We start from the raw sequence: 27,772 nt of genomic DNA on the forward strand, positions 1-27,772 counted from the left end.
CCATTTAATCTCCTCCCACAGCCCATGTACACTCTCCCCTATCACGGACTCTCCCCACCCATTTAATCTCCCCCCACAGCCCATGTACACTCTCCCCTATCACGGACTCTCCCCACCCATTTAATCTCCCCCCACAGCCCGTGCACACTCTCCCCTATCACGGACTCTCCCCACCCATTTAATCTCCCCCCACAGCCCATGTCCACTCTCCCCTATCACGGACTCTCCCCACCCATTTAATCTCCCCCCACAGCCCATGTCCACTCTCCCCTATCACGGACTCTCCCCACCCATTTAATCTCCTCCCACAGCCCGTGTACACTCTCCCCTATCACGGACTCTCCCCACCCATTTAATCTCCCCCCACAGCCCATGTACACTCTCCCCTATCACGGACTCTCCCCACCCATTTAATCTCCTCCCACAGCCCGTGTACACTCTCCCCTATCACGGACTCTCCCCACCCATTTAATCTCCTCCCACAGCCCGTGTACACTCTCCCCTGTTCGAAGACATATCATACAGAATACAAACTCTCTCAAAGCCAAACTATTATGAGACACGGCCGTTTCCTGGGACCATTCGGCCCATTTGTCCACCTCGGGCCCGATCCTTTGTCCTTCTGACTGTGAATTACCGCTGATGGCCCCCTCACCCCCCCACTGATGGCTGACCTCCCAGTTGCTGCTGGCCCACACTCTCCCGATCTTTAACACGCTCTCCCCGAAACGCTGCCTTGCTACCCTTTGCCATCATCCCTTCAAATCTCCATCTTTGACCCCCCCCGGTGTTAATTTTCCCCCTAATTTCCCTCTCGATTTCCTGCTGGCTGTCTTGCCCTCCCCTCTCCGTCCCCCGTCCCCCCCAGCGTCGTAAATCGTTTGCCAGCGCGGCAGGGGACGGCATTCACCGACGCAGCTCGTCACGCGGAGCCACTCCAGGGAGTCCAGGTCCACGTTGCCTCCGCACAGCACCACGCACACGTGGCGGAGGCCGCCGGGGAGGTCTCGGAAACGGCGGGAGAGCACGGCCGCCACGCCCGCGCCCGCGGTGGGCTCGATGGTCAGCTTCGCCCGCTCCCAGATCAGCCGCGTGGCTCGTGGCTTGCTGTGAATGAAAGGACTTGCATTTATATAGTGCCTTTCACCAATCAGAACGACCCAAAGCGTTTTACGGCCAATGAGGTACTTTTTTTTTTCACGTGTGGTCACTGTTGTAATGGAGGAAACGCGGCAGCCAATTTGCGCACAGCAAGATCCCACAAACAGCAATCAGATAATCTGTTTTTTTTAGTGATGTTGGTTGAGGGATAAATATCGGCCCCAGGACCCCGGGGAGAACTCCCCCTGCTCTTCTTCCAATAGTGGCCGTGGGATCTTTTATATCCACCAGAGAGGGGCAGACGGGGCCCTCGGTTTAGCGTCTGATCCGAAAGACGGCACCTCCGACAGTGCAGCACTCCCTCAGTACCGGCACTGGGGAGTGTCGGCCTGGATTATGGGGCTCGAGTCTCTGGAGTGGGGGCTGGAACCCACGACCTTCTGACTCGGAGGCGAGAGGGAGAGGGAGAGAGGAGAGACACCCACTGAGTCACAGGCTGACTCGATCGATGAGCGAGTCGGGGACAGACGTCTGTGCCGAGTCAGCCGGCCTCAGCGCCTCCCGGGCTGAGGGAAATATAATCCACCTGGCTCCCGATCGCTAACCAGAGGCTCCTGCGGGAAGGGGGTCTGTGGATATCAGGTGAGGAGGGGGAAAGCCCTCAGCTGAGATGGAGCCCTCCCATTGTCGAATGTCACACCGTGGTTGGCTGTCCATTAATACGGACACTTGGCTGTCTCCGTGGAACCCGTACCCCAGCGCACGGAATTAGGGGGAAGCAACGAGCGACTAAAAAAACAGGGCGGAGATACCTGAATCTCCTCCTCGCTGACCGTGAACACATCATCCACCAAGTCCCTGATGATGGGCCAGGTGTTAGGCCCGATGCTGGTTTTCACTGCGTCGGCCAGCGTCACGGGAGGCCGTGAGTTGGGGGTCAGTTGGCCCCTCCGCTTTGACCGGGAACAGTCGTCGGCATTCTCTGGTTCCGCAGCGAAGATTTTGACCTGCGGGCGCTGTGCCTGTGACGGGGGGCGGGGGGGGAGAGGGGAGAGAGGGAGAGAGAGAGAGGGAGAGAGGGAGAGGGAGAGAGGGAGAGGGAGAGGGGTGTGAGTGTTTACACAGCATCACGCGACACGTTCCAAGCAGGTAATACAGGCGTGTCTATAACACACTCCCCATTACTGGATATAACACTGTGTATATAACACACCCCCCATTACTGGGTATAACACTCTGTATATAACACACTCCCCATTACTGGATATAACACTCTGTATATAAACACCCCCCATTACTGGATATAACACTCTGTATATAACACACTCCCCATTACTGGATATAACACTGTGTATATAACACACTCCCCATTACTGGATATAACACTGTGTCTATAACACACTCCCCATTACTGGATATAACACTGTGTATATAACACACTCCCCATTACTGGATATAACACTCTGTATATAACACACTCCCCATTACTGGATATAACACTCTGTATATAACACACTCCCCATTACTGGATATAACACTCTGTGTATAACACACTCCCCATTACTGGATATAACACTCTGTATATAACACACTCCCCATTACTGGATATAACACTCTGTGTATAACACACCCCCCATTACTGGATATAACACTCTGTATATAACACACTCCCCATTACTGGATATAACACTCTGTATATAACACACTCCCCATTACTGGATATAACACTGTGTATATAACACACCCCCCATTACTGGATATAACACTGTGTATATAACACACCCCCCATTACTGGATATAACACTCTGTATATAACACACTCCCCATTACTGGATATAACACTCTGTATATAACACACTCCCCATTACTGGGTATAACACTGTGTATATAACACACTCCCCATTACTGGGTATAACACTGTGTATATAACACACTCCCCATTACTGGATATAACACTGTGTATATAACACACTCCCCATTACTGGGTATAACACTCTGTATATAACACACTCCCCATTACTGGATATAACACTGTGTATATAACACACTCCCCATTACTGGATATAACACTGTGTATATAACACACTCCCCATTACTGGATATAACACTGTGTATATAACACACCCCCCATTACTGGATATAACACTGTGTAGAAAACACACTCCCCATTACTGGATATAACACTGTGTATATAACACACTCCCCATTACTGGATATAACACTGTGTATATAACACACCCCCCATTACTGGATATAACACTGTGTAGAAAACACACTCCCCATTACTGGATATAACACTGTGTATATAACACACTCCCCATTACTGGATATAACACTGTGTATATAACACACTCCCCATTACTGGATATAACACTGTGTATATAACACACTCCCCATTACTGGGTATAACACTGTGTATATAACACACTCCCCATTGCTGGATATAACACTGTGTATATAACACACTCCCCATTACTGGGTATAACACTGTGTATATAACACACTCCCCATTACTGGGTATAACACTGTGTATATAACACACTCCCCATTACTGGATATAACACTGTGTATATAACACACTCCCCATTACTGGATATAACACTGTGTATATAACACACTCCCCATTACTGGGTATAACACTGTGTATATAACACACTCCCCATTACTGGATATAACACTGTGTATATAACACACTCCCCATTACTGGATATAACACTGTGTATATAACACACTCCCCATTACTGGGTATAACACTGTGTATATAACACACTCCCCATTACTGGATATAACACTGTGTATATAACACACCCCCCATTACTGGATATAACACTGTGTATATAACACACTCCCCATTACTGGGTATAACACTGTGTATACAACACACTCCCCATTACTGGATATAACACTGTGTATATAACACACTCCCCATTACTGGGTATAACACTGTATATAACACACTCCCCATTACTGGATATAACACTGTGTATATAACACACCCCCCATTACTGGGTATAACACTCTGTATATAACACACTCCCCATTACTGGGTATAACACTGTATATAACACACTCCCCATTACTGGATATAACACTGTGTATATAACACACCCCCCATTACTGGGTATAACACTCTGTATATAACACACTCCCCATTACTGGGTATAACACTGTATATAACACACTCCCCATTACTGGGTACAACACTGTGTATATAACACACTCCCCATTACTGGGTATAACACTGTGTATATAACACACTCCCCATTACTGGATATAACACTGTGTATATAACACACTCCCCATTACTGGATATAACACTCTGTATATAACACACTCCCCATTACTGGGTATAACACTCTGTATATAACACACTCCCCATTACTGGGTATAACACTGTATATAACACACTCCCCATTACTGGGTATAACACTGTATATAACACACTCCCCATTACTGGATATAACACTCTGTATATAACACACTCCCCATTACTGGATATAACACTGTGTATATAACACACTCCCCATTACTGGGTATAACACTGCAGAGAACACACTCCCCATTACTGGATATAACACTGTGTATATAACACACTCCCCATTACTGGATATAACACTCTGTATATAACACACTCCCCATTACTGGGTATAACACTGTATATAACACACTCCCCATTACTGGATATAACACTCTGTATATAACACACTCCCCATTACTGGGTATAACACTCTGTATATAACACACTCCCCATTACTGGGTATAACACTGTATATAACACACTCCCCATTACTGGGTATAACACTGTGTATATAACACACTCCCCATTACTGGATATAACACTGTGTATATAACACACTCCCCATTACTGGATATAACACTGTGTATATAACACACTCCCCATTACTGGATATAACATTGTGTACATAACACACTCCCCATTACTGGATATAACACTCTGTATATAACACACTCCCCATTACTGGATATAACACTGTGTATATAACACACTCCCCATTACTGGATATAACACTGTGTATATAACACACTCCCCGTTACTGGATATAACACTGTGTATATAACACACTCCCCATTACTGGATATAACACTCTGTATATAACACACTCCCCATTACTGGGTATAACACTCTGTATATAACACACCCCCCATTACTGGATATAACACTGTGTATATAACACACTCCCCATTACTGGGTATAACACTGTGTATATAACACACTCCCCATTACTGGGTATAACACTCTGTATATAACACACTCCCCATTACTGGGTATAACACTGTGTATATAACACACTCCCCATTACTGGGTATAACACTGTGTATATAACACACTCCCCATTACTGGATATAACACTCTGTGTATAACACACTCCCCATTACTGGGTATAACACTCTGTATATAACACACTCCCCATTACTGGGTATAACACTCTGTATATAACACACTCCCCATTACTGGATATAACACTCTGTATATAACACACTCCCCATTACTGGATATAACACTGTGTATATAACACACTCCCCATTACTGGATATAACACTGTGTATATAACACACTCCCCATTACTGGATATAACACTGTGTATGTAACACACTCCCCATTACTGGGTATAACACTCTGTACATAACACACTCCCCATTACTGGATATAACACTGTGTATATAACACACTCCCCATTACTGGGTATAACACTGTGTATATAAAACACTCCCCATTACTGGATATAACACTGTGTATATAAAACACTCCCCATTACTGGATATAACACTGTGTATATAACACACTCCCCATTACTGGGTATAACACTCTGTATATAACACACTCCCCATTACTGGATATAACACTGTGCATATAACACATCCCCATTACCGGATATAACACTGTGTATATAACACACTCCCCATTACTGGATATAACACTGTGTATATAATACACTCCCCATTACTGGATATAACACTGTGCAAAGAACACATCCCCATTACTGGATATAACACTGTGTATATAACACACTCCCCATTACTGGATATAACACTGTGCATATAACACATCCCCATTACTGGATATAACACTGTGTATATAACACACTCCCCATTACTGGATATAACACTGTGTATATAACACACCCCCCATTACTGGATATAACACTGTGTATATAACACACTCCCCATTACTGGATATAACACTGTGTATATAACACACCCCCATTACTGGATATAACACTGTGTATATAACACACCCCCCATTACTGGGTGTAACACTGTGTAGATAACACACTCCCCATTACTGGATATAACACTCTGTATATAACACACTCCCCATTACTGGATATAACACTCTGTATATAACACACTCCCCATTACTGGATATAACACTCTGTATATAACACACTCCCCATTACTGGAAATAACACTCTGTATATAACACACTCCCCATTACTGGATATAACACTCTGTAAATAACACCCCCCCCATGACTGGATATAACACTGTGTATATAACACACTCCCCATTACTGGATATAACACTCTGTATATAACACACTCCCCATTACTGGGTATAACACTCTGTATATAACACACTCCCCATTACTGGATATAACACTGTGTATATAACACACCCCCCATTACTGGATATAACACTGTGTATATAACACACCCCCCATTACTGGATATAACACTCTGTATATAACACACTCCCCATTACTGGGTATAACACTCTGTATATAACACACTCCCCATTACTGGATATAACACTGTGTATCTAACACACTCCCCATTACTGGGTATAACACTCTGTATATAACACACTGCCCATTACTGGATATAACACTCTGTGTATAACACACTCCCCATTACTGGATATAACACTCTGTACATAACACACTCCCCATTACTGGGTATAACACTGTGTATATAACACACTCCCCATTACTGGATATAACACTATGTATATAACACACTCCCCATTACTGGATATAACACTATGTATATAACACACTCCCCATTACTGGGTATAACACTCTGTATATAACACACTCCCCATTACTGGGTATAACACTGTGTATATAACACACTCCCCATTACTGGGTATAACACTCTGTATATAACACATTCCCCATTACTGGATATAACACTGTGTATATAACACACTCCCCATTACTGGATATAACACTGTGTATATAACACACTCCCCATTACTGGATATAACACTGTGTAGAAACACACTCCCCATTACTGGATATAACACTCTGTATATAACACACTCCCCATTACTGGGTATAACACTGTGTATATAACACACTCCCCATTACTGGGTATAACACTGTGTATATAACACACTCCCCATTACTGGATATAACACTGTGTATATAACACACTCCCCATTACTGGATATAACACTCTGTATATAACACACTCCCCATTACTGGATATAACACTCTGTATATAACACACTCCCCATTACTGGATATAACACTCTGTATATAACGCACTCCCCATTACTGGGTATAACACTGTGTATATAACACACTCCCCATTACTGGGTATAACACTGTGTATATAACACACTCCCCATTACTGGGTATAACACTATGTATATAACACACTCCCCAATACTGGATATAACACTCTGTATATAACACACTCCCCATTACTGGGTATAACACTGTGTATATAACACACTCCCCATTACTGGGTATAACACTGTGTAGAAAACACACTCCCCATTACTGGGTCTAACACTCTGTATATAACACACTCCCCATTACTGGATATAACACTGTGTATATAACACACTCCCCATTACTGGATATAACACTGTGTATATAACACACTCCCCATTACTGGATATAACACTGTGTATATAACACACTCCCCATTACTGGATATAACACACTCCCCATTACTGGATATAACACTCTGTATATAACACACTCCCCATTACTGGATATAACACACTCCCCATTACTGGATATAACACTCTGTATATAACACACTCCCCATTACTGGGTATAACACTCTGTATATAACACACTCCCCATTACTGGACATAACACACTCGCCATTACTGGATATAACACTCTGTATATAACACACTCCCCATTACTGGGTATAACACTCTGTATATAACACACTCCCCATTACTGGATATAACACACTCCCCATTACTGGATATAACACTGTGTATATAACACACCCCCCATTACTGGATATAACACTGTGTATATAACACACCCCCCATTACTGGATATAACACTCTGTATATAACACACACCCCATTACTGGGTATAACACTGTGTATATAACACACTCCCCATTACTGGATATAACACTCTGTATATAACACACTCCCCATTACTGGATATAACACTCTGTATATAACACACTCCCCATTACTGGGTATAACACTCTGTATATAACACACTCCCCATTACTGGGTATAACACTGTGTATATAACACACTCCCCATTACTGGGTATAACACTCTGTATATAACACACTCCCCATTACTGGGTATAACACTGTGTATATAACACACTCCCCATTACTGGGTATAACACTGTGTATATAACACACTCCCCATTACTGGATATAACACTCTGTATATAACACACTCCCCATTACTGGGTATAACACTCTGTGTATAACACACTCCCCATTACTGGGTATAACACTGTGTATATAACACACTCCCCATTACTGGGTATAACACTGTGTATATAACACACTCCCCATTACTGGGTATAACACTCTGTATATAACACACTCCCCATTACTGGGTATAACACTGTGTATATAACACACTCCCCATTACTGGATATAACACTGTGTATATAACACACTCCCCATTACTGGATATAACACTGTGTATATAACACACTCCCCATTACTGGATATAACACACTCCCCATTACTGGGTATAACACTCTGTATATAACACACTCCCCATTACTGGATATAACACACTCCCCATTACTGGATATAACACTCTGTATATAACACACTCCCCATTACTGGATATAACACTGTGTATATAACACACTCCCCATTACTGGATATAACACTGTGTATATAACACACTCCCCATTACTGGATATAACACTCTGTATATAACACACTCCCCATTACTGGGTGTAACACTCTGTATATAACACACTCCCCATTACTGGATATAACACTCTGTATATAACACACCCCCCATTACTGGGTATAACACTGTGTATATAACACACTCCCCATTACTGGATATAACACTCTGTATATAACACACCCCCCATTACTGGATATAACACTGTGTATATAACACACTCCCCATTACTGGGTATAACACTCTGTATATAACACACTCCCCATTACTGGGTATAACACTGTGTATATAACACACTCCCCATTACTGGGTATAACACTCTGTATATAACACACTCCCCATTACTGGATATAACACTCTGGATATAACACACTCCCCATTACTGGGTATAACACTGTGTATATAACACACTCCCCATTACTGGATATAACACTCTGTATATAACACACTCCCCATTACTGGGTATAACACTCTGTATATAACACACTCCCCATTACTGGGTATAACACTGTGTATATAACACACTCCCCATTACTGGGTATAACACTGTGTATATAACACACTCCCCATTACTGGGTATAACACTCTGTATATAACACACTCCCCATTACTGGGTATAACACTGTGTATATAACACACTCCCCATTACTGGATATAACACTGTGTATATAACACACTCCCCATTACTGGATATAACACACTCCCCATTACTGGGTATAACACTCTGTATATAACACACTCCCCATTACTGGATATAACACACTCCCCATTACTGGATATAACACTCTGTATATAACACACTCCCCATTACTGGATATAACACTCTGTATATAACACACTCCCCATTACTGGGTATAACACTGTGTATATAACACACTCCCCATTACTGGATATAACACTGTGTATATAACACACTCCCCATTACTGGGTATAACACTGTGTATATAACACACTCCCCATTACTGGATATAACACTCTGTATATAACACACTCCCCATTACTGGATATAACACTCTGTATTTCACACACTCCCCATTACTGGGTATAACACTGTGTATATAACACACTCCCCATTACTGGATATAACACTGTGTATATAACACACTCCCCATTACTGGGTATAACACTCTGTAAATAACACCCCCCCCATGACTGGATATAACACTGTGTATATAACACACTCCCCATTACTGGATATAACACTCTGTATATAACACACTCCCCATTACTGGATATAACACTGTGTATATAACACACTCCCCATTACTGGATATAACACACTCCCCATTACTGGGTATAACACTCTGTATATAACACACTCCCCATTACTGGATATAACACACTCCCCATTACTGGATATAACACTCTGTATATAACACACTCCCCATTACTGGATATAACACTCTGTATTTCACACACTCCCCATTACTGGGTATAACACTGTGTATATAACACACTCCCCATTACTGGATATAACACTGTGTATATAACACACTCCCCATTACTGGGTATAACACTGTGTATATAACACACTCCCCATTACTGGGTATAACACTCTGTATATAACACACTCCCCATTACTGGATATAACACTGTGTATATGACACACTCCCCATTACTGGATATAACACTCTGTATATGACACCCCCCCCATTACTGGATATAACACTGTGTATATAACACACTCCCCATTACTGGGTATAACACTGTGTATATAACACACTCCCCATTACTGGGTATAACACTGTGTATATAACACACTCCCCATTACTGGGTATAACACTGTGTATATAACACACTCCCCATTACTGGGTATAACACTGTGTATATAACACACCCCCCATTACTGGATATAACACTCTGTATATAACACACTCCCCATTACTGGGTATAACACTCTGTGTATAACACACTCCCCATTACTGGGTATAACACTGTGTATATAACACACTCCCCATTACTGGATATAACACTGTGTATATAACACCCCCACCATTACTGGGTATAACACTCTGTATATAACACACTCCCCATTACTGGATATAACACTGTGTATATAACACACTCCCCATTACTGGGTATAACACTCTGTATATAACACACTCCCCATTACTGGATATAACACTCTGTATATAACACACCCCCCATTACTGGGTATAACACTGTGTATCTAACACACTCCCCATTACTGGATATAACACTCTGTATATAACACACTCCCCATTACTGGATATAACACTGTGTATATAACACACTCCCCATTACTGGGTATAACACTGTGTATATAACACACTCCCCATTACTGGGTATAACACTCTGTATATAACACACCCCCCCATTACTGGGTCTAACACTCTGTATATAACACACCCCCCATTACTGGGTATAACACTCTGTATATAACACACTCCCCATTACTGGGTATAACACTGTGTATATAACACACTCCCCATTACTGGGTATAACACTCTGTATATAACACACCCCCCCATTACTGGGTCTAACACTCTGTATATAACACACCCCCCATTACTGGGTATAACACTCTGTATATAACACACTCCCCATTACTGGATATAACACTCTGTATATAACACACCCCCCATTACTGGATATAACACTGTGTATATAACACACTCCCCATTACTGGGTATAACACTGTGTATATAACACACTCCCCATTACTGGGTATAACACTCTGTATATAACACACACCCCCATTACTGGGTCTAACACTCTGTATATAACACACCCCCCATTACTGGGTATAACACTCTGTATATAACACACCCCCCATTACTGGGTATAACACTGTGTATATAACACACTCCCCATTACTGGGTATAACACTCTGTATATAACACACTCCCCATTACTGGGTATAACACTCTGTATATAACACACCCCCCATTACTGGGTATAACACTGTGTATATAACACACTCCCCATTACTGGATATAACACTCTGTATATAACACACCCCCCATTACTGGGTATAACACTGTGTATATAACACACTCCCCATTACTGGATATAACACTCTGTATATAACACACTCCCCATTACTGGGTATAACACTCTGTATATAACACACTCCCCATTACTGGGTATAACACTGTGTATATAACACACTCCCCATTACTGGGTATAACACTGTGTATATAACACACTCCCCATTACTGGATATAACACACTGTGTATAACACACTCCCCATTACTGGATATAACACTGTGTATATAACACACTCCCCATTACTGGGTATAACACTGTGTATATAACACACTCCCCATTACTGCGTATAACACACTGTGTATAACACACTCCCCATTACTGGGTATAACACTCTGTATATAACACACTCCCCATTACTGGGTATAACACTCTGTATATAACACACTCCCCATTACTGGGTATAACACTCTGTATATAACACACTCCCCATTACTGGGTATAACACTCTGTATATCACACACTCCCCATTACTGGGTATAACACTCTGTATATAACACACTCCCATTACTGGGTATAACACTCTGTATATAACACACTCCCCATTACTGGGTATAACACTGTGTATATAACACACCCCCCATTACTGGATATAACACTGTGTATATAACACACCCCCCATTACTGGGTATAACACTGTGTATATAACACACCCCCCATTACTGGATATAACACTGTGTATATAACACACCCCCCATTACTGGGTATAACACTGTGTATATAACACACCCCCCATTACTGGATATAACACTGTGTATATAACACACCCCCCATTACTGGATATAACACTGTGTATATAACACACCCCCCATTACTGGGTATAACACTGTGTATATAACACACCCCCCATTACTGGGTATAACACTGTGTATATAACACACCCCCCATTACTGGATATAACACTGTGTATATAACACACTCCCCATTACTGGGTATAACACACTGCTTGTCCACGAATCCTACCTTGATGGCGACAGCGATCCCGGAGATTCGTCCTCTGCCCCCGACGGGCACCACCACTGCCTGTATCTCGGGGACCTGTTTGACACGGGACCAAAGCACGGCTGTCAGGGGGAGTCTGGCCCAGGGATGTTTCTGGAGCTTGGCGCGTTCAAGGGCCGCGGCGATACAGATTAACGCACGACAGTGCAGTCCCCAGGACGTCAATCAAATCTTTCAGTGAATATCGGGAGCCAGTATTTCAGTCATTTGGGACGTGACATGTGGTAAGTGGAGCATGCTTTAGGGGAAGAGGTGACTTTGGGCTCTTCACCACTGGGGGGGGGTTTCCTTCATCAGGTCTGGGTGTGTGCTAATTGATAGAGATTGATCACTATGATTAGTCAATAGTTCCATTATCATTGTATCGTGCGATTACCAGGATGGTGGAAGGTGAACTGGATGGACCGTGGTCTTTTATTGTCCAGTAATTCCCTTCATTCCCAAGATGGAGGAGTGTCTGTGGCTGAATGCAGACGTAGGGCTAATTGGAAGTGGAAATGGCCCAGCCTCGAAGGAGTCGAGGATATAAAGGGGGCCCTTCACCCCAGAGCGGACGGGTGGCCAGACTCTCTCACCGCTCCGTGAATCTGCCCTTGGATCGCGACGGCCGGTCGGGGAGCGAGTCTCACCGGTTTGCACACTCACCCCACCGGGTGTAAACGGAGGAGGGTAGTGCAAGAGAGTGCAGTCACGAGACAGGGCGTGAAGCAAGAGGCTCTTAACCCGGGGGGGGGGGGAGTGGGTTCCCAATCAGATTTATGACAAATTAACGGGTCATTGCAGATAATACCAAGATTCATCGTGTAATGGTGGGTGTGTGGGATACACACAATATGTCCCTTGAAGTCTGAAAATCCACTCCCCGTTCAAATCTCGATCATGTCCTGCCCAATCCGGGCTGTTTAACAGTCAATAACAGGGCTGTTCGACGCATTCTGACCCAACGGCTCCCATTACCTGTTGCAATATCTCCAATCCAATGGTGCCTTGGCCCGCAATCACAAGGGGCTCCTGATTAGGATGGAGCATAAATCCTCGGGTTTCTGCGACCGTCCTGGACGCAGCCTCCGCTCGAGACTAGTAGAAGCAAAATGTTAATCGGACGTCAATCACGTTGCTGCCTTCCGTTTATTCATTGAAACGCAGGCTGCAATCCTCTCCGGTCAGTTCCTCGCCCTAATGCTGGAATCGCCCGGACACACAGGACTGGGTCGATAACTGCACGCGCCCTCGGTTTCTAAATGGCCACCTTGGGACCCGTCTCAATCTGAGCTGAACGTGGAACGACGGAACACGCCCTTCCTTGCCCAAGGTCGCGACAAGGAACCGGCACAGGCTCGACGGGCCGAATGGCTTCCCCTCTGCACTGTGAGATTCTACGATTCTAAGGAGGAGGGGAGAGGATTTACAGAGGAGCCGAGATCAATGGACGAAAGGACGCGCCAGAGGGGAAAAGGGGGCCATCCAGTGTACAGCACAGCACGGAAACAGGCCATTCGGCCCAACAGGTCCATGCTGGTGTTTATGCTCCTCACGAGTCTCCTCCCTCCCTGCTTCATCTGACCCGATCAGCATATCCTTCTATTCCTTTCTCCTTCGTCTGTTTATCGAGTTCCCCCTTTAAATGCATCTGTGCTAGTCGCCTCAACTACCCCTGGTAGGATCTGGGAGGGATCTGCGCTCTACGTTTGCTGTGGCTTTCGTGGTCCTTTCCATCGTGGGCTGACCGAAGCTGGGTGGAGTACTCTAACTGTGACCCGCCATTGTCCCTCCACTAATCAATCACTGATCTCGTACTCTCTGCCCCCCCCCCCATTTATCAAACCGACAATCCCAAGGGGGCAAAGTTGATGGCGGGGGGGTCGGGGCGGAGGGGGAGCATAGAGGTGGGCTGAGATAAAGGGCAGCATTAAGGGAACAAGGTTATTTCCAGCCTTGGTTAGACCACACTTGGAGTTACTGTGCACAGTTCCGGTCTCCGTATTATAGAAAGGATATAGAGGCACTGGAGAAGGTGCAAAAAAGATTCACCAGAACTGAGAGGTTATAACTATCAGGAAAGATTGAACAGACTGGGGCTCTTTTCTCTAGAAAAGAGAAGGCTGAGGGGTGACCTGATCGAGGCCTTTAAAATTATGAAGGGGTTTCGATAGGGTAGACGGAGAGAAGATGTCTCCACTTGTGGGGGAGACCAGAACTAGGGGGCCATAAATATAAGATAGTCACTAATAAATCCAATAGGGAATTCAGGAGAAACTTCTTTACCCAGAGATTGGGGAGAATGTGGAACTCACTCCCACAAGGAGTAGTTGAGGTGAATAACAGAGATACATTTAAGGGGAGGATAGATAAACACATGAGGGAGAAAGGAATAGAAGGATATGGTGATGGAGTGAGATGAAGAGGGGGAGGGAGGAGGCTCGTGTGGAGCATAAACACCGGGATAGACCAGATGGGCCGAATGGCCTGTTTCTGTGCTGTAAATTCGATGGAATTCTATGAAGGGACCACAGTTACAGATGGAGAAAAAGGCAAGAGATTACGGGACGACTTAATAAGGGAGTCGCGCAAAAAACTACGGGTAATAACAGCAAATCTGCCGTTCCTTCTATAACTTGGATCTGCTCGTCACCATTTACAGAGGACCAGTTGTGTCATAAAGGCCCGTTGAGAGATTGTGGCTCAGGACGAGCCCTCTCTCCTCTCTCCCGTACCCCGCCCACCCCATTCTCTGGCCATGGGACACCCCCCACCTCCAGCTGGTGGGGGGTCTTACCTGGTCGTTGGGCTCACAGTCCACAATGTGGGCGCTGTACTCCAGCATCGCCGCCTTCTTGCACGCTGGGGCTGTTCGAGGCACGACAATGTACGAGGGGATTCCTGCACGAGTTAACAAACGCACTTACACTGGGCAGAAACGCAGCACTCAAACATCACCCCGGGGAAGGAACGGTTCCTCTTTCAACGAGAAAGAGACAGAATCCAACAGTCTACTCGTCCCCTCTCTGCACTGTGATCACTGCTAGCGCAGTACCATGTAACACTGGGGTACAGTACTGGTGGGGACAGGTCTGTCCCTGTATAACACTGGGGTACAGTACTGGTGGGGACAGGTCTGTCACTGTATAACACTGGGGTACAGTACTGGTGGGGACAGGTCTGTCACTGTATAACACTGGGGTACAGTACTGGTGGGGACAGGTCTGTCACTGTATAACACTGGGGTACAGGACTGGTGGGGACAGGTCTGTCACTGTATAACACTGGGGTACAGGACTGGTGGGGACAGGTCTGTCACTGTATAACACTGGGGTACAGGACTGGTGGGGACAGGTCTGTCACTGTATAACACTGGGGTACAGGACTGGTGGGGACAGGTCTGTCACTGTATAACACTGGGGTACAGGACTGGTGGGGACAGGTCTGTCCCTGTATAACACTGGGGTACAGTACTGGTGGGGACAGGTCTGTCACTGTATAACACGGGGGTACAGTACTGGTGAGGACAGGCCCTGCTCTCCTTACCTTGCATTCCAGCAGCCAGTGCCAGTGCCTGCCCATGATTGCCGCTGCTGTGTGTCACCACGGCTCTGACCTCTTCGCCCGCCTGCCTCCTCTCACCAAGGTTGGACACTGCGTTCAGGGCTCCTCGGATCTGAAAAAACAGCCGCCCATGAACTCATTGGGGGAGAAAGGTCGATTTAAGCATTCATTTTAAAATCCTTAACCTCGTCTTCAAATCCCTCCATGGTCCTCGCCCCCCCTCCCTATCTCTGTAACCTCCTCCAGCCCCTACAACCCTCCGAGATCTCTGCGCTCCTCCAATTCTGGCCTCTTGTCCATCCCCCGATTTTAATCGCTCCACCATTGGCGGCCGTGCCTTCAGCCGCCTGGGCCCTAAGCTCTGGAATTCCCTCCCTAAACCTCTCCGCCTCTCTCTCCTCCTTTAAGACGCTCCTTAAAACCTCCCTCTTTGCCCGAGCTTTTGGTCACCTGTCCTAATATCTCCTTATGTGGCTCGGTGTCAAATTTTGTTTGATAATCGCTCCTGTGAAGGGCCGAGGGACGTTTTACTGTGTTTCCGGTGCTATATAAATGCAGGTTGTTGATGCGTAGTACCAATGTTTTGCCAGCAGTGTGCTGTGCTGCCCAGTGCCTGAATTCCATCCGATACCCAATGTTACTTCGCTGGGTAAACGAAGCCATGTCTTGAGAAGGCCAGACTAATGTAACTTTAAACATCTTTATCAACCACTGATATAAAACAAATACTCCATTTACAACCCTCTGCCCCACCGCCCGTTCAATCACTGACTCAGTAACTCAAACCGAGCCACGCCTCAAAAGCTGAAGGGTTTTAATTAATGTGCTGCACAGTCTCCGGGTAACGTCTGGTCTGGGATGGGCTCCTCTGACCGTCGAGTGTGAAAAATGGAATTAGGCTCTTTATATCACACTGAAAATATTCAACCTCAGGGTTCTGTACAGTGGGAGTGAATGGGAAGGGGTTTGGGCCATTGGGATTGTGTACAGTGGGAGTGAATGGGAAGGGGTTTGGGCCATTGGGATTGTGTACAGTGGGAGTGAATGGGAAGGGGTTTGGGCCATTGGGATTGTGTACAGTGGGAGTGAATGGGAAGGGGTTTGGGCCATTGGGATTGTGTACAGTGGGAGTGAATGGGAAGGGGTTTGGTCCATTGGGATTGTGTACAGTGGGAGTGAATGGGAAGGGGTTTGGTCCATTGGGATTGTGTACAATGGGAGTGAACGGGAAGGAGTTTGGTCCATTGGAATTGTGTACAGTGGGAGTGAACGGGAAGGGGTTTGTTCCATTGGGATTGTGTACAGTGGGAGTGAATGGGAAGGGGTTTGGGCCATTGGGATTGTGTACAGTGGGAGTGAATGGGAAGGGGTTTGGTCCATTGGGATTGTGTACAATGGGAGTGAATGGGAAGCGGTTTGGTCCATTGGGATTGTGTACAGTGGGAGTGAATGGGAAGGGGTTTGGTCCATTGGGATTGTGTACAGTGGGAGTGAATGGGAAGGGGTTTGGGCCATTGGGATTGTGTACAGTGGGAGTGAATGGGAAGGGGTTTGGGCCATTGGGATTGTGTACAGTGGGAGTGAATGGGAAGGGGTTTGGGCCATTGGGATTGTGTACAGTGGGAGTGAATGGGAAGGGGTTTGGTCCATTGGGATTGTGTACAGTGGGAGTGAATGGGAAGGGGTTTGGGCCATTGGGATTGTGTACAGTGGGAGTGAATGGGAAGGGGTTTGGTCTATTGGGATTGTGTACAGTGGGAGTGAATGGGAAGGGGTTTGGTCCATTGGGATTGTGTACAATGGGAGTGAACGGGAAGGAGTTTGGTCCATTGGAATTGTGTACAGTGGGAGTGATTGGGAAGGGGTTTGGTCCATTGGGATTGTGTACAGTGGGAGTGAATGGGAAGGAGTTTGGTCCATTGGGATTGTGTACAGTGGGAGTGAATGGGAAGGGGTTTGTTCCATTGGGATTGTGTACAGTGGGAGTGAAAGGGAAGGGGTTTGTTCCATTGGGATTGTGTACAGTGGGAGTGAACGGAAAGAGGTTTGGTCCATTGGGATTGTGTGCAATGGGAGTGAATGGGAAGGGGTTTGGTCCATTGGGATTGTGTGCCTGTTTTGGTGCCCAGAACTAATTCCATGTCTTGAATCCCGTCCGGATTCCGACTCAGCCCGGCCCAGCCCAGCCCAGCCATCTCCGAGCAGGTTGGACAGAGGTGCCCAGATGTGTCCTACCTTAAACGATCCGGTTTTCTGGAAAAGCTCACACTTGAGGAAGATTTTGCGCTCCGCCCGTTGGTCAAGGGTGGATTTGGTGAGGACGGGGGTCTGGTGGACGAGGCCGGTAATGACAGTGTGAGCCTTCTGGACAGCGGCCAGTGAGACGCAGTACTGAGAGGGCATGGCGTCTACCACCTGCAAAGGGCATCAGTTCGGATCAATTTGTATTTGCCAGAGAAAATGTGGGCTTGACCAACATATGCAAATGAGAGGCAGGGAAAGATCGCTGGCCCATCAAACCTGGCCAACATTCAAGATGGCCGGAGTGTCACGACTAAACATTCCCCCCCCCCGCCGCACAAATAATCTCCTGGGAGAAGCAAAAGAAAAACAGACAAAATCCAAGGGACAGTAAGGGAAAAAATATTCTGGAAAATTCCTCTCCGACCCTCTCAAAACCCAGTCCAGGAGGTCACATGGACTATGTGTTATCTGTGTGCTGCAGAATCATAGGGAGAGGGAGAGACGTTTGGTGGTTGGGGGAGACTGAAACAGAACGGAACAAATCAAAGTGCAAAAGATGAACAAACATGTATAATTGTTCAGAGATTTTGTCCACGAGCACTGGCTCGTGGATATAGGGCTATGGGGAGAGAGCGGGGCAGTGGGATTAGTTTGGGATTGATACAGGGCCATGGGGAGAGAGCGGGGCAGCGGGATTAGTTTGGAGATTTATACAGGGCTATAGGGAGAGAGCGGGGCAGTAGGATTAGTTTGGGATTGATACAGGGCTATGGGGAGAGAGTGGGGCAGTGGGATTAGTTTGGGATTGATACAGGGCTATGGGGAGAGAGCGGGGCAGTGGGATTAGTTTGGGATTGATACAGGGCCATGGGGAGAGAGCGGGGCAGTGGGATTAGTTTGGGGATTGATACAGGGCCATGGGGAGAGAGCGGGGCAGCGGGATTAGTTTGGAGATTTATACAGGGCTATAGGGAGAAAGCGGGGCAGTGGGATTAGTTTGGGATTGATACAGGGCTATGGGGAGAGAGGGGGGTAGTGGGATTAGTTTGGGGATTGATACAGGGCTATGGGGAGAGAGTGGGGCAGTGGGATTAGTTTAGAGATTTATACAGGACTATGGGGAGAGAGTGGGGCAGTGAGATTAGTTTGGGATTGATACAGGGCTATAGGGAGAGAGCAGGGCAGTGGGATTAGTTTGGGGATTGATACAGGGCTATGGGGAGAGAGAGGGGCAGTGGGATTAGTTTGGGATTGATACAGGGCTATGGGGAGAGAGCGGGGCAGTGGGATTAGTTTGGGGATTGATACAGGTCTATGGGGAGAGAGAGGGGCAGTGGGATTAGTTTGGGGATTGATACAGGACTATGGGGAGAGAGTGGGAGAGTGGGATTAGTTTGGGATTGATACAGGGCTATGGGGAGAGAGCGGGGCAGTGGGATTCGTTTGGGGATTGATGCAGGGCTATGGGGAGAGAGTGGGACAGTGGGATTAGTTTGGGGATTGATACAGGGCTATGGGGAGAGAGTGGGGCAGTGGGATTCGTTTGGGGATTGATGCAGGGCTATGGGGAGAGAGTGGGGCAGTGGGATTAGTTTGGGATTGATACAGGGCTATGGGGAGAGAGTGGGGCAGTGGGATTAGTTTGGGGATTGATACAGGGCTATGGGGAGAGAGTGGGGCAGTGGGATTAGTTTGGGATTGATGCAGGGCGATGGGGAGAGAGTGGGGCAGTGGGATTAGTTTGGGGATTGATACAGGACTATGGGGAGAGAGCGGGGCAGTGGGATTAGTTTGGGATTGATGCAGGGCGATGGGGAGAGAGTGGGGCAGTGGGATTAGTTTGGGGTTGATACAGGACTATGGGGAGAGAGCGGGGCAGTGGGATTAGTTTGGGATTGATGCAGGGCGATGGGGAGAGAGTGGGGCAGTGGGATTAGTTTGGGGTTGATACAGGGCTATGGGGAGAGAGTGGGGCAGTGGGATTACTTTGGGGATTGATACAGGGCCATAGGGAGAGAGCGGGGCAGTGGGATTAGTTTGGGATTGATACAGGGCTATGGGGAGAGAGCGGGGCAGTGGGATTAGTTTGGGGATTGATACAGGGCCATGGGGAGAGAGCGGGGCAGCGGGATTAGTTTGGAGATTTATACAGGGCTATAGGGAGAGAGCGGGGCAGTGGGATTAGTTTGGGATTGATACAGGGCTATGGGGAGAGAGCGGGGCATTGGGATTAGTTTGGGGATTGATACAGGGCTATGGGGAGAGAGTGGGGCAGTGGGATTAGTTTAGAGATTTATACAGGACTATGGGGAGAGAGTGGGGCAGTGGGGTTAGTTTGGGATTGATACAGGGCTATGGGGAGAGAGTGGGGCAGTGAGATTAGTTTGGGATTGATACAGGGCTATAGGGAGAGAGCAGGGCAGTGGGATTAGTTTGGGGATTGATACAGGGCTATGGGGAGAGAGTGGGGCAGTGGGATTAGTTTAGAGATTGGTACAGGGCTATGGGGAGAGAGCGGGGCAGTGGGATTAGTTTGGGATTGATACAGGGCTATGGGGAGAGAGTGGGGCAGTGGGATTAGTTTGGGGATTGATACAGGTCTATGGGGAGAGAGAGGGGCAGTGGGATTAGTTCGGGGATTGATACAGGACTATGGGGAGAGAGTGGGAGAGTGGGATTAGTTTGGGTTTGATACAGGGCTATGGGGAGAGAGCGGGGCAGTGGGATTCGTTTGGGGATTGATGCAGGGCTATGGGGAGAGAGTGGGACAGTGGGATTAGTTTGGGGATTGATACAGGGCTATGGGGAGAGAGTGGGGCAGTGGGATTAGTTTGGGGATTGATACAGGGCTATGGGGAGAGAGTGGGAGAGTGGGATTAGTTTGGGTTTGATACAGGGCTATGGGGAGAGAGCGGGGCAGTGGGATTCGTTTGGGGATTGATGCAGGGCTATGGGGAGAGAGTGGGACAGTGGGATTAGTTTGGGGATTGATACAGGGCTATGGGGAGAGAGTGGGGCAGTGGGATTAGTTTGGGGATTGATACAGGACTATGGGGAGAGAGTGGGGCAGTGGGATTAGTTTGGGATTGATGCAGGGCGATGGGGAGAGAGTGGGGCAGTGGGATTAGTTTGGGGATTGATACAGGACTATGGGGAGAGAGCGGGGCAGTGGGATTAGTTTGGGGTTGATACAGGACTATGGGGAGAGAGTGGGGCAGTGGGATTAGTTTGGGATTGATACAGGGCGATGGGGAGAGAGTGGGGCAGTGGGATTAGTTTGGGGATTGATACAGGACTATGGGGAGAGAGTGGGGCAGTGGGATTAGTTTGGGATTGATACAGGGCGATGGGGAGAGAGTGGGGCAGTGGGATTAGTTTGGGGATTGATACAGGACTATGGGGAGAGAGCGGGGCAGTGGGATTAGTTTGGGGTTGATACAGGGCGATGGGGAGAGAGTGGGGCAGTGGGATTAGTTTGGGATTGATACAGGGCGATGGGGAGAGAGTGGGGCAGTGGGATTAGTTTGGGGATTGATACAGGACTATGGGGAGAGAGTGGGGCAGTGGGATTAGTTTGGGATTGATGCAGGGCGATGGGGAGAGAGTGGGGCAGTGGGATTAGTTTGGGATTGATACAGGGCGATGGGGAGAGAGTGGGGCAGTGGGATTAGTTTGGGGATTGATACAGGGCTATGGGGAGAGAGCGGGGCAGTGAGATTAGTTTGGGATTGATACAGGGCTATGGGGAGAGAGCGGGGCAGTGGGATTAGTTTGGGGATTGATACAGGGCTATGGGGAGAGAGCGGGGCAGTGGGATTAGTTTGGGGATTGATACAGGGCTATGGGGAGAGAGCGGGGCAGTGGGATTAGTTTGGGGATTGATACAGGGCTATGGGGAGAGAGCGGGGCAGTGGGATTAGTTTGGGGTTGATACAGGACTATGGGGAGAGAGCGGGGCAGTGGGATTAGTTTGGGGATTGATACAGGACTATGGGGAGAGAGCGGGGCAGTGGGATTAGTTTGGGGATTGATACAGGGCTATGGGGAGAGAGTGGGGCAGTGGGATTAGTTTGGGATTGATGCAGGGCGATGGGGAGAGAGTGGGGCAGTGGGATTAGTTTGGGGATTGATACAGGACTATGGGGAGAGAGCGGGGCATTGGGATTAGTTTGGGGATTGATACAGGGCTATGGGGAGAGAGTGGGGCAGTGGGATTACTTTGGGGATTGATACAGGGCCATAGGGAGAGAGCGGGGCAGTGGGATTAGTTTGGGATTGATACAGGGCTATGGGGAGAGAGCGGGGCATTGGGATTAGTTTGGGGATTGATACAGGGCGATGGGGAGAGAGTGGGGCAGTGGGATTAGTTTGGGGATTGATACAGGGCTATGGGGAGAGAGTGGGGCAGTGGGATTAGTTTAGAGATTTATACAGGACTATGGGGAGAGAGTGGGGCAGTGGGATTAGTTTAGAGATTTATACAGGGCTATGGGAGAGAGTGGGGCAGTGGGATTAGTTTGGGATTGATACAGGGCTATGGGGAGAGAGTGGGCAGTGGGATTAGTTTGGGGATTGATACAGGGCTATGGGGAGAGAGTGGGGCAGTGGGATTAGTTTGGGGATTGATGCAGGGCTATGGGAAGAGAGCGGGGCAGTGGGATTAGTTTGGGGATTGATACAGGACTATGGGGAGAGAGCGGGGCAGTGGGATTAGTTTGGGGATTGATACAGGGCTATGGGGAGAGAGCGGGGCAGTGGGATTAGTTTGGGGATTGATACAGGGCGATGGGGAGAGAGTGGGGCAGTGGGATTAGTTTGGGGATTGATACAGGGCGATGGGGAGAGAGCGGGGCAGTGGGATTAGTTTGGGATTGATACAGGGCTATGGGGAGAGAGAGGGGCAGTGGGATTAGTTTGGGGATTGATACAGGTCTATGGGGAGAGAGTGGGAGAGTGGGATTAGTTTAGAGATTTATACAGGGCTATGGGGAGAGAGCGGGGCAGTGGGATTCGTTTGGGGATTGATGCAGGGCTATGGGGAGAGAGTGGGACAGTGGGATTAGTTTGGGGATTGATACAGGGCTATGGGGAGAGAGTGGGGCAGTGGGATTAGTTTGGGGATTGATACAGGGCTATGGGGAGAGAGTGGGGCAGTGGGATTAGTTTGGGATTGATGCAGGGCGATGGGGAGAGAGTGGGGCAGTGGGATTAGTTTGGGGATTGATACAGGACTATGGGGAGAGAGCGGGGCAGTGGGATTAGTTTGGGGTTGATACAGGACTATGGGGAGAGAGTGGGGCAGTGGGATTAGTTTGGGATTGATGCAGGGCAATGGGGAGAGAGTGGGGCAGTGGGATTAGTTTGGGGTTGATACAGGACTATGGGGAGAGAGCGGGGCAGTGGGATTACTTTGGGGATTGATACAGGGCTATGGGGAGAGAGCGGGGCAGTGGGATTAGTTTGGGGATTGATACAGGACTATGGGGAGAGAGTGGGGCAGTGGGATTAGTTTGGGATTGATGCAGGGCGATGGGGAGAGAGTGGGGCAGTGGGATTAGTTTGGGATTGATACAGGGCGATGGGGAGAGAGTGGGGCAGTGGGATTAGTTTGAGGATTGATACAGGACTATGGGGAGAGAGTGGGGCAGTGGGATTAGTTTGGGATTGATACAGGGCGATGGGGAGAGAGTGGGGCAGTGGGATTAGTTTGGGGATTGATACAGGACTATGGGGAGAGAGCGGGGCAGTGGGATTAGTTTGGGGTTGATACAGGGCGATGGGGAGAGAGTGGGGCAGTGGGATTAGTTTGGGATTGATACAGGGCGATGGGGAGAGAGTGGGGCAGTGGGATTAGTTTGGGGATTGATACAGGACTATGGGGAGAGAGTGGGGCAGTGGGATTAGTTTGGGATTGATGCAGGGCGATGGGGAGAGAGTGGGGCAGTGGGATTAGTTTGGGATTGATACAGGGCGATGGGGAGAGAGTGGGGCAGTGGGATTAGTTTGGGGATTGATACAGGGCTATGGGGAGAGAGCGGGGCAGTGAGATTAGTTTGGGATTGATACAGGGCTATGGGGAGAGAGCAGGGCAGTGGGATTAGTTTGGGGATTGATACAGGGCTATGGGGAGAGAGCGGGGCAGTGGGATTAGTTTGGGGATTGATACAGGGCTATGGGGAGAGAGCGGGGCAGTGGGATTAGTTTGGGGATTGATACAGGGGCTATGGGGAGAGAGCGGGGCAGTGGATTAGTTTGGGGTTGATACAGGACTATGGGGAGAGAGTGGGGCAGTGGATTAGTTTGGGGATTGATTACAGGACTATGGGGAGAGAGTGGGGCATTGGGATTAGTTTGGGGATTGATACAGGGCGATGGGGAGAGAGTGGGATTAGTTTGGGATTGATACAGGGCTATGGGAGAGAGTGGGCAGTGGATTAGTTTGGGGATTGATACAGGGCTATGGGGAGAGAGTGGGGCAGTGGATTAGTTTGGGGGATTGATACAGGGCTATGGGGAGAGAGTGGGGCAGTGGGATTAGTTTGGGATTGATACAGGGCTATGGGGAGAGAGTGGGGCAGTGGGATTAGTTTGGGGATTGATACAGGGCTATGGGAGAGAGTGGGGCAGTGGGATTAGTTTGAGATTGATACAGGGCTATGGGGAGAGAGTGGGGCAGTGGGATTAGTTTGGGGATTGATACAGGGCTATGGGGAGAGAGTGGGGCAGTGGGATTAGTTTGGGATTGATACAGGGCTATGGGGAGAGAGTGGGACAGTGGGCAGGTGATGCCTGCCTATGCCGAATAGCCTGCTCCGGAGGATCCGCGGGCGGTCGGTTTGAGGGGGGCACCGTGAGGCCGGGAGTCGCCCCCGAGTGCAGGGAGCGGGTGGAGGGACCGCGCCGTCCCCCCGCACACTCCCTTTACCTGGGTCACTCCGAGGGCAGGCTTCTCCCCGGCCGCTGGGCCGCAGCGTCTCCCTGGGAACCGACCCGCTCCTGAAGCCCCGCCCCTCCCGGCTCCGCCCGGACTCTTTAACGGCGGACCGGCCCCTCGTGCTGAGGGGGGCGGAACTGTTTTGTGTCGGATGTTGGTGGCGCCCGGACTGGTTACTGAGTCACACCTGGTTCAGGGGGACATCATTTGTGGCAGCACCGGCATGGCTCTGAATAGAGGTGAAGAGAGAAGAGAGAGAGAGAAGGGGGTAAAAGAGAGAGAGAGGGAAGGGGGTAAAGAGAGAGAGAGAGAGAGGGAAGGGGGTAAAAGAGAGAGAGAGGGAAGGGGGTAAGAGAGAGAGAGGAAGGGGTAAGAGAGAGAGAGGGAAGGGGTAAAGAGAGAGAGAAGGGGGTAAAGAGAGAGAGAGGAAGGGGTAAAGAGAGAGAGAGAGAGGAAGAGAGGAGGGGGTAAAAGAGAGAGAGAGAGAGGAAGGGGGTAAAGAGAGAGAGAGAGAAGGGGGTAAAAGAGAGAGAGGAAGGGGGTAAAAGAGAGAGAGAGAAGGGGTAAAAGAGAGAGAGAGAGAGAAGGGGGTAAAAGAGAGAGAGAGAGGGGGTAAAAGAGAGAGAGAAGGGGTAAAAGAGAGAGAGAGAAGGGGGTAAAAGAGAGAGAGAGAAGGGGGTAAAAGAGAGAGAGAGAAGGGGGTAAAAGAGAGAGAGAGAAGGGGGTAAAAGAGAGAGAGAGAAGGGGTAAAAGAGAGAGAGAGAAGGGGTAAAAGAGAGAGAGAGAAGGGGGTAAAGAGAGAGAGAAGGGGTAAAAGAGAGAGAGAGGGGTAAAGAGAGAGAAGGGGGTAAAAGAGAGAGAGAGGGGTAAAAGAGAGAGAGAGAAGGGGGTAAAAGAGAGAGAGAGAGAGAAGGGGGTTAAAAGAGAGAGAGAGAGAGAAGGGGGTAAAAGAGAGAGAGAGAGGAAGGGTGTAAAAGAGAGAGAGAGAGAGAAGGGGTAAAGAGAGAGAGAGAGAAGGGGGTAAAAGAGAGAGAGAGAAGGGGTAAAAGAGAGAGAGAGGGAAGGGGGTAAAAGAGAGAGAGAGAGAGGAAGGGGGTAAAAGAGAGAGAGAGAGGGGGGTAAAAGAGAGAGAGAGAGAGGGGGGTAAAAGAGAGAGAGAGAGGAAGGGGGTAAAAGAGAGAGAGAGAGAGAGGGGGTAAAGAGAGAGAGAGAGGAAGGGGGTAAAAGAGAGAGAGAGAGAGGGAAGGGGGTAAAAGAGAGAGAGAGGGAAGGGGGTAAAAGAGAGAGAGAGAGAGGGAAGGGGGTAAAGAGAGAGAGAGAGGGAAGGGGTAAAGAGAGAGAGAGAGGGAAGGGGGTAAAAGAGAGAGAGAGAGGAAGGGGGTAAAAGAGAGAGAGAGAAGGGGTAAAAGAGAGAGAGAGAGAAGGGGGTAAAAGAGAGAGAGAGGAAGGGGGTAAAAGAGAGAGAGAGAGAAGGGGTAAAAGAGAGAGAGAGAAGGGGTAAAAGAGAGAGAGAGAAGGGGGTTAAAGAGAGAGAGAGAGGGGGGGTAAAGATGAAGAGAGAGGGAAGGGGGTAAAAGAGAGAGAGAGGAAGGGGGTAAAAGAGAGAGAGAGAAGGGGGTAAAAGAGAGAGAGAGAGACGGGGGTAAAGAGAGAGAGAGAAGGGGGTAAAAGAGAGAGAAAAGAGAGAGGGAAGGGGGTAAAAGAGAGAGAGAGAGAGGGGGGGTAAAAGGAGAGAGAGAGAAGGGGGGTAAAAGAGAGAGAAGAGAGAGAGAGCCGAAGGGGTAAAAGAGAGAGAGAGAAGGGGTAAAAGAGATGAGAGAGAAGGGGGTAAA

General features: G+C 47.9%; 1 protein-coding gene across 2 annotated transcripts; it reads right to left on the bottom strand.

The window, feature by feature from the left end:
- Positions 1–403: 403 nt before the first annotated feature.
- LOC137306425 (serine racemase-like) lies at positions 404–26,054 on the bottom strand. 2 transcript variants are annotated; one of them, XM_067975613.1, is made up of 8 exons: positions 25,932–26,054; positions 18,998–19,177; positions 16,745–16,874; positions 15,996–16,099; positions 14,177–14,296; positions 13,181–13,255; positions 1,914–2,123; positions 404–1,103 (listed from the first exon to the last, which is right to left on the bottom strand). In XM_067975613.1, the coding sequence occupies exons 2-8, from the start codon at positions 19,163–19,165 to the stop codon at positions 753–755; spliced, it is 1,158 nt and encodes a 385-aa protein (XP_067831714.1). In that variant the 5' UTR covers positions 19,166–19,177; positions 25,932–26,054; the 3' UTR covers positions 404–752. The 2 variants fall into 2 exon arrangements, with proteins under 2 accessions (XP_067831714.1, XP_067831713.1); XM_067975612.1 differs by having other exon boundaries at positions 807–1,107; positions 25,932–26,049.
- Between the last annotated feature and the right edge of the window lie 1,718 nt (positions 26,055–27,772).

Source organism: Heptranchias perlo, chromosome 43 (genome assembly GCF_035084215.1).
Source record: "Heptranchias perlo isolate sHepPer1 chromosome 43, sHepPer1.hap1, whole genome shotgun sequence".
Lineage (NCBI taxonomy): Eukaryota > Metazoa > Chordata > Chondrichthyes > Hexanchiformes > Hexanchidae > Heptranchias > Heptranchias perlo.

What these genes read in the sequence shown, in the direction of transcription:
- LOC137306425 (XM_067975613.1), bottom strand. Translation starts at nt 19,165, where the DNA reads ATGCCCTCTCAGTACTGCGTCTCACTGGCCGCTGTCCAGAAGGCTCAC. An exon ending in ACTGGCTGCTGGAATGCAAG is followed by an intron (nt 16,100 to 16,744) that starts GTAAGGAGAGCA and finishes TAACTCGTGCAG; the next exon opens with GAATCCCCTCGTACATTGTC. An exon ending in GATTGGAGATATTGCAACAG is followed by an intron (nt 13,256 to 14,176) that starts GTAATGGGAGCC and finishes CGTGTCAAACAG; the next exon opens with GTCCCCGAGATACAGGCAGT.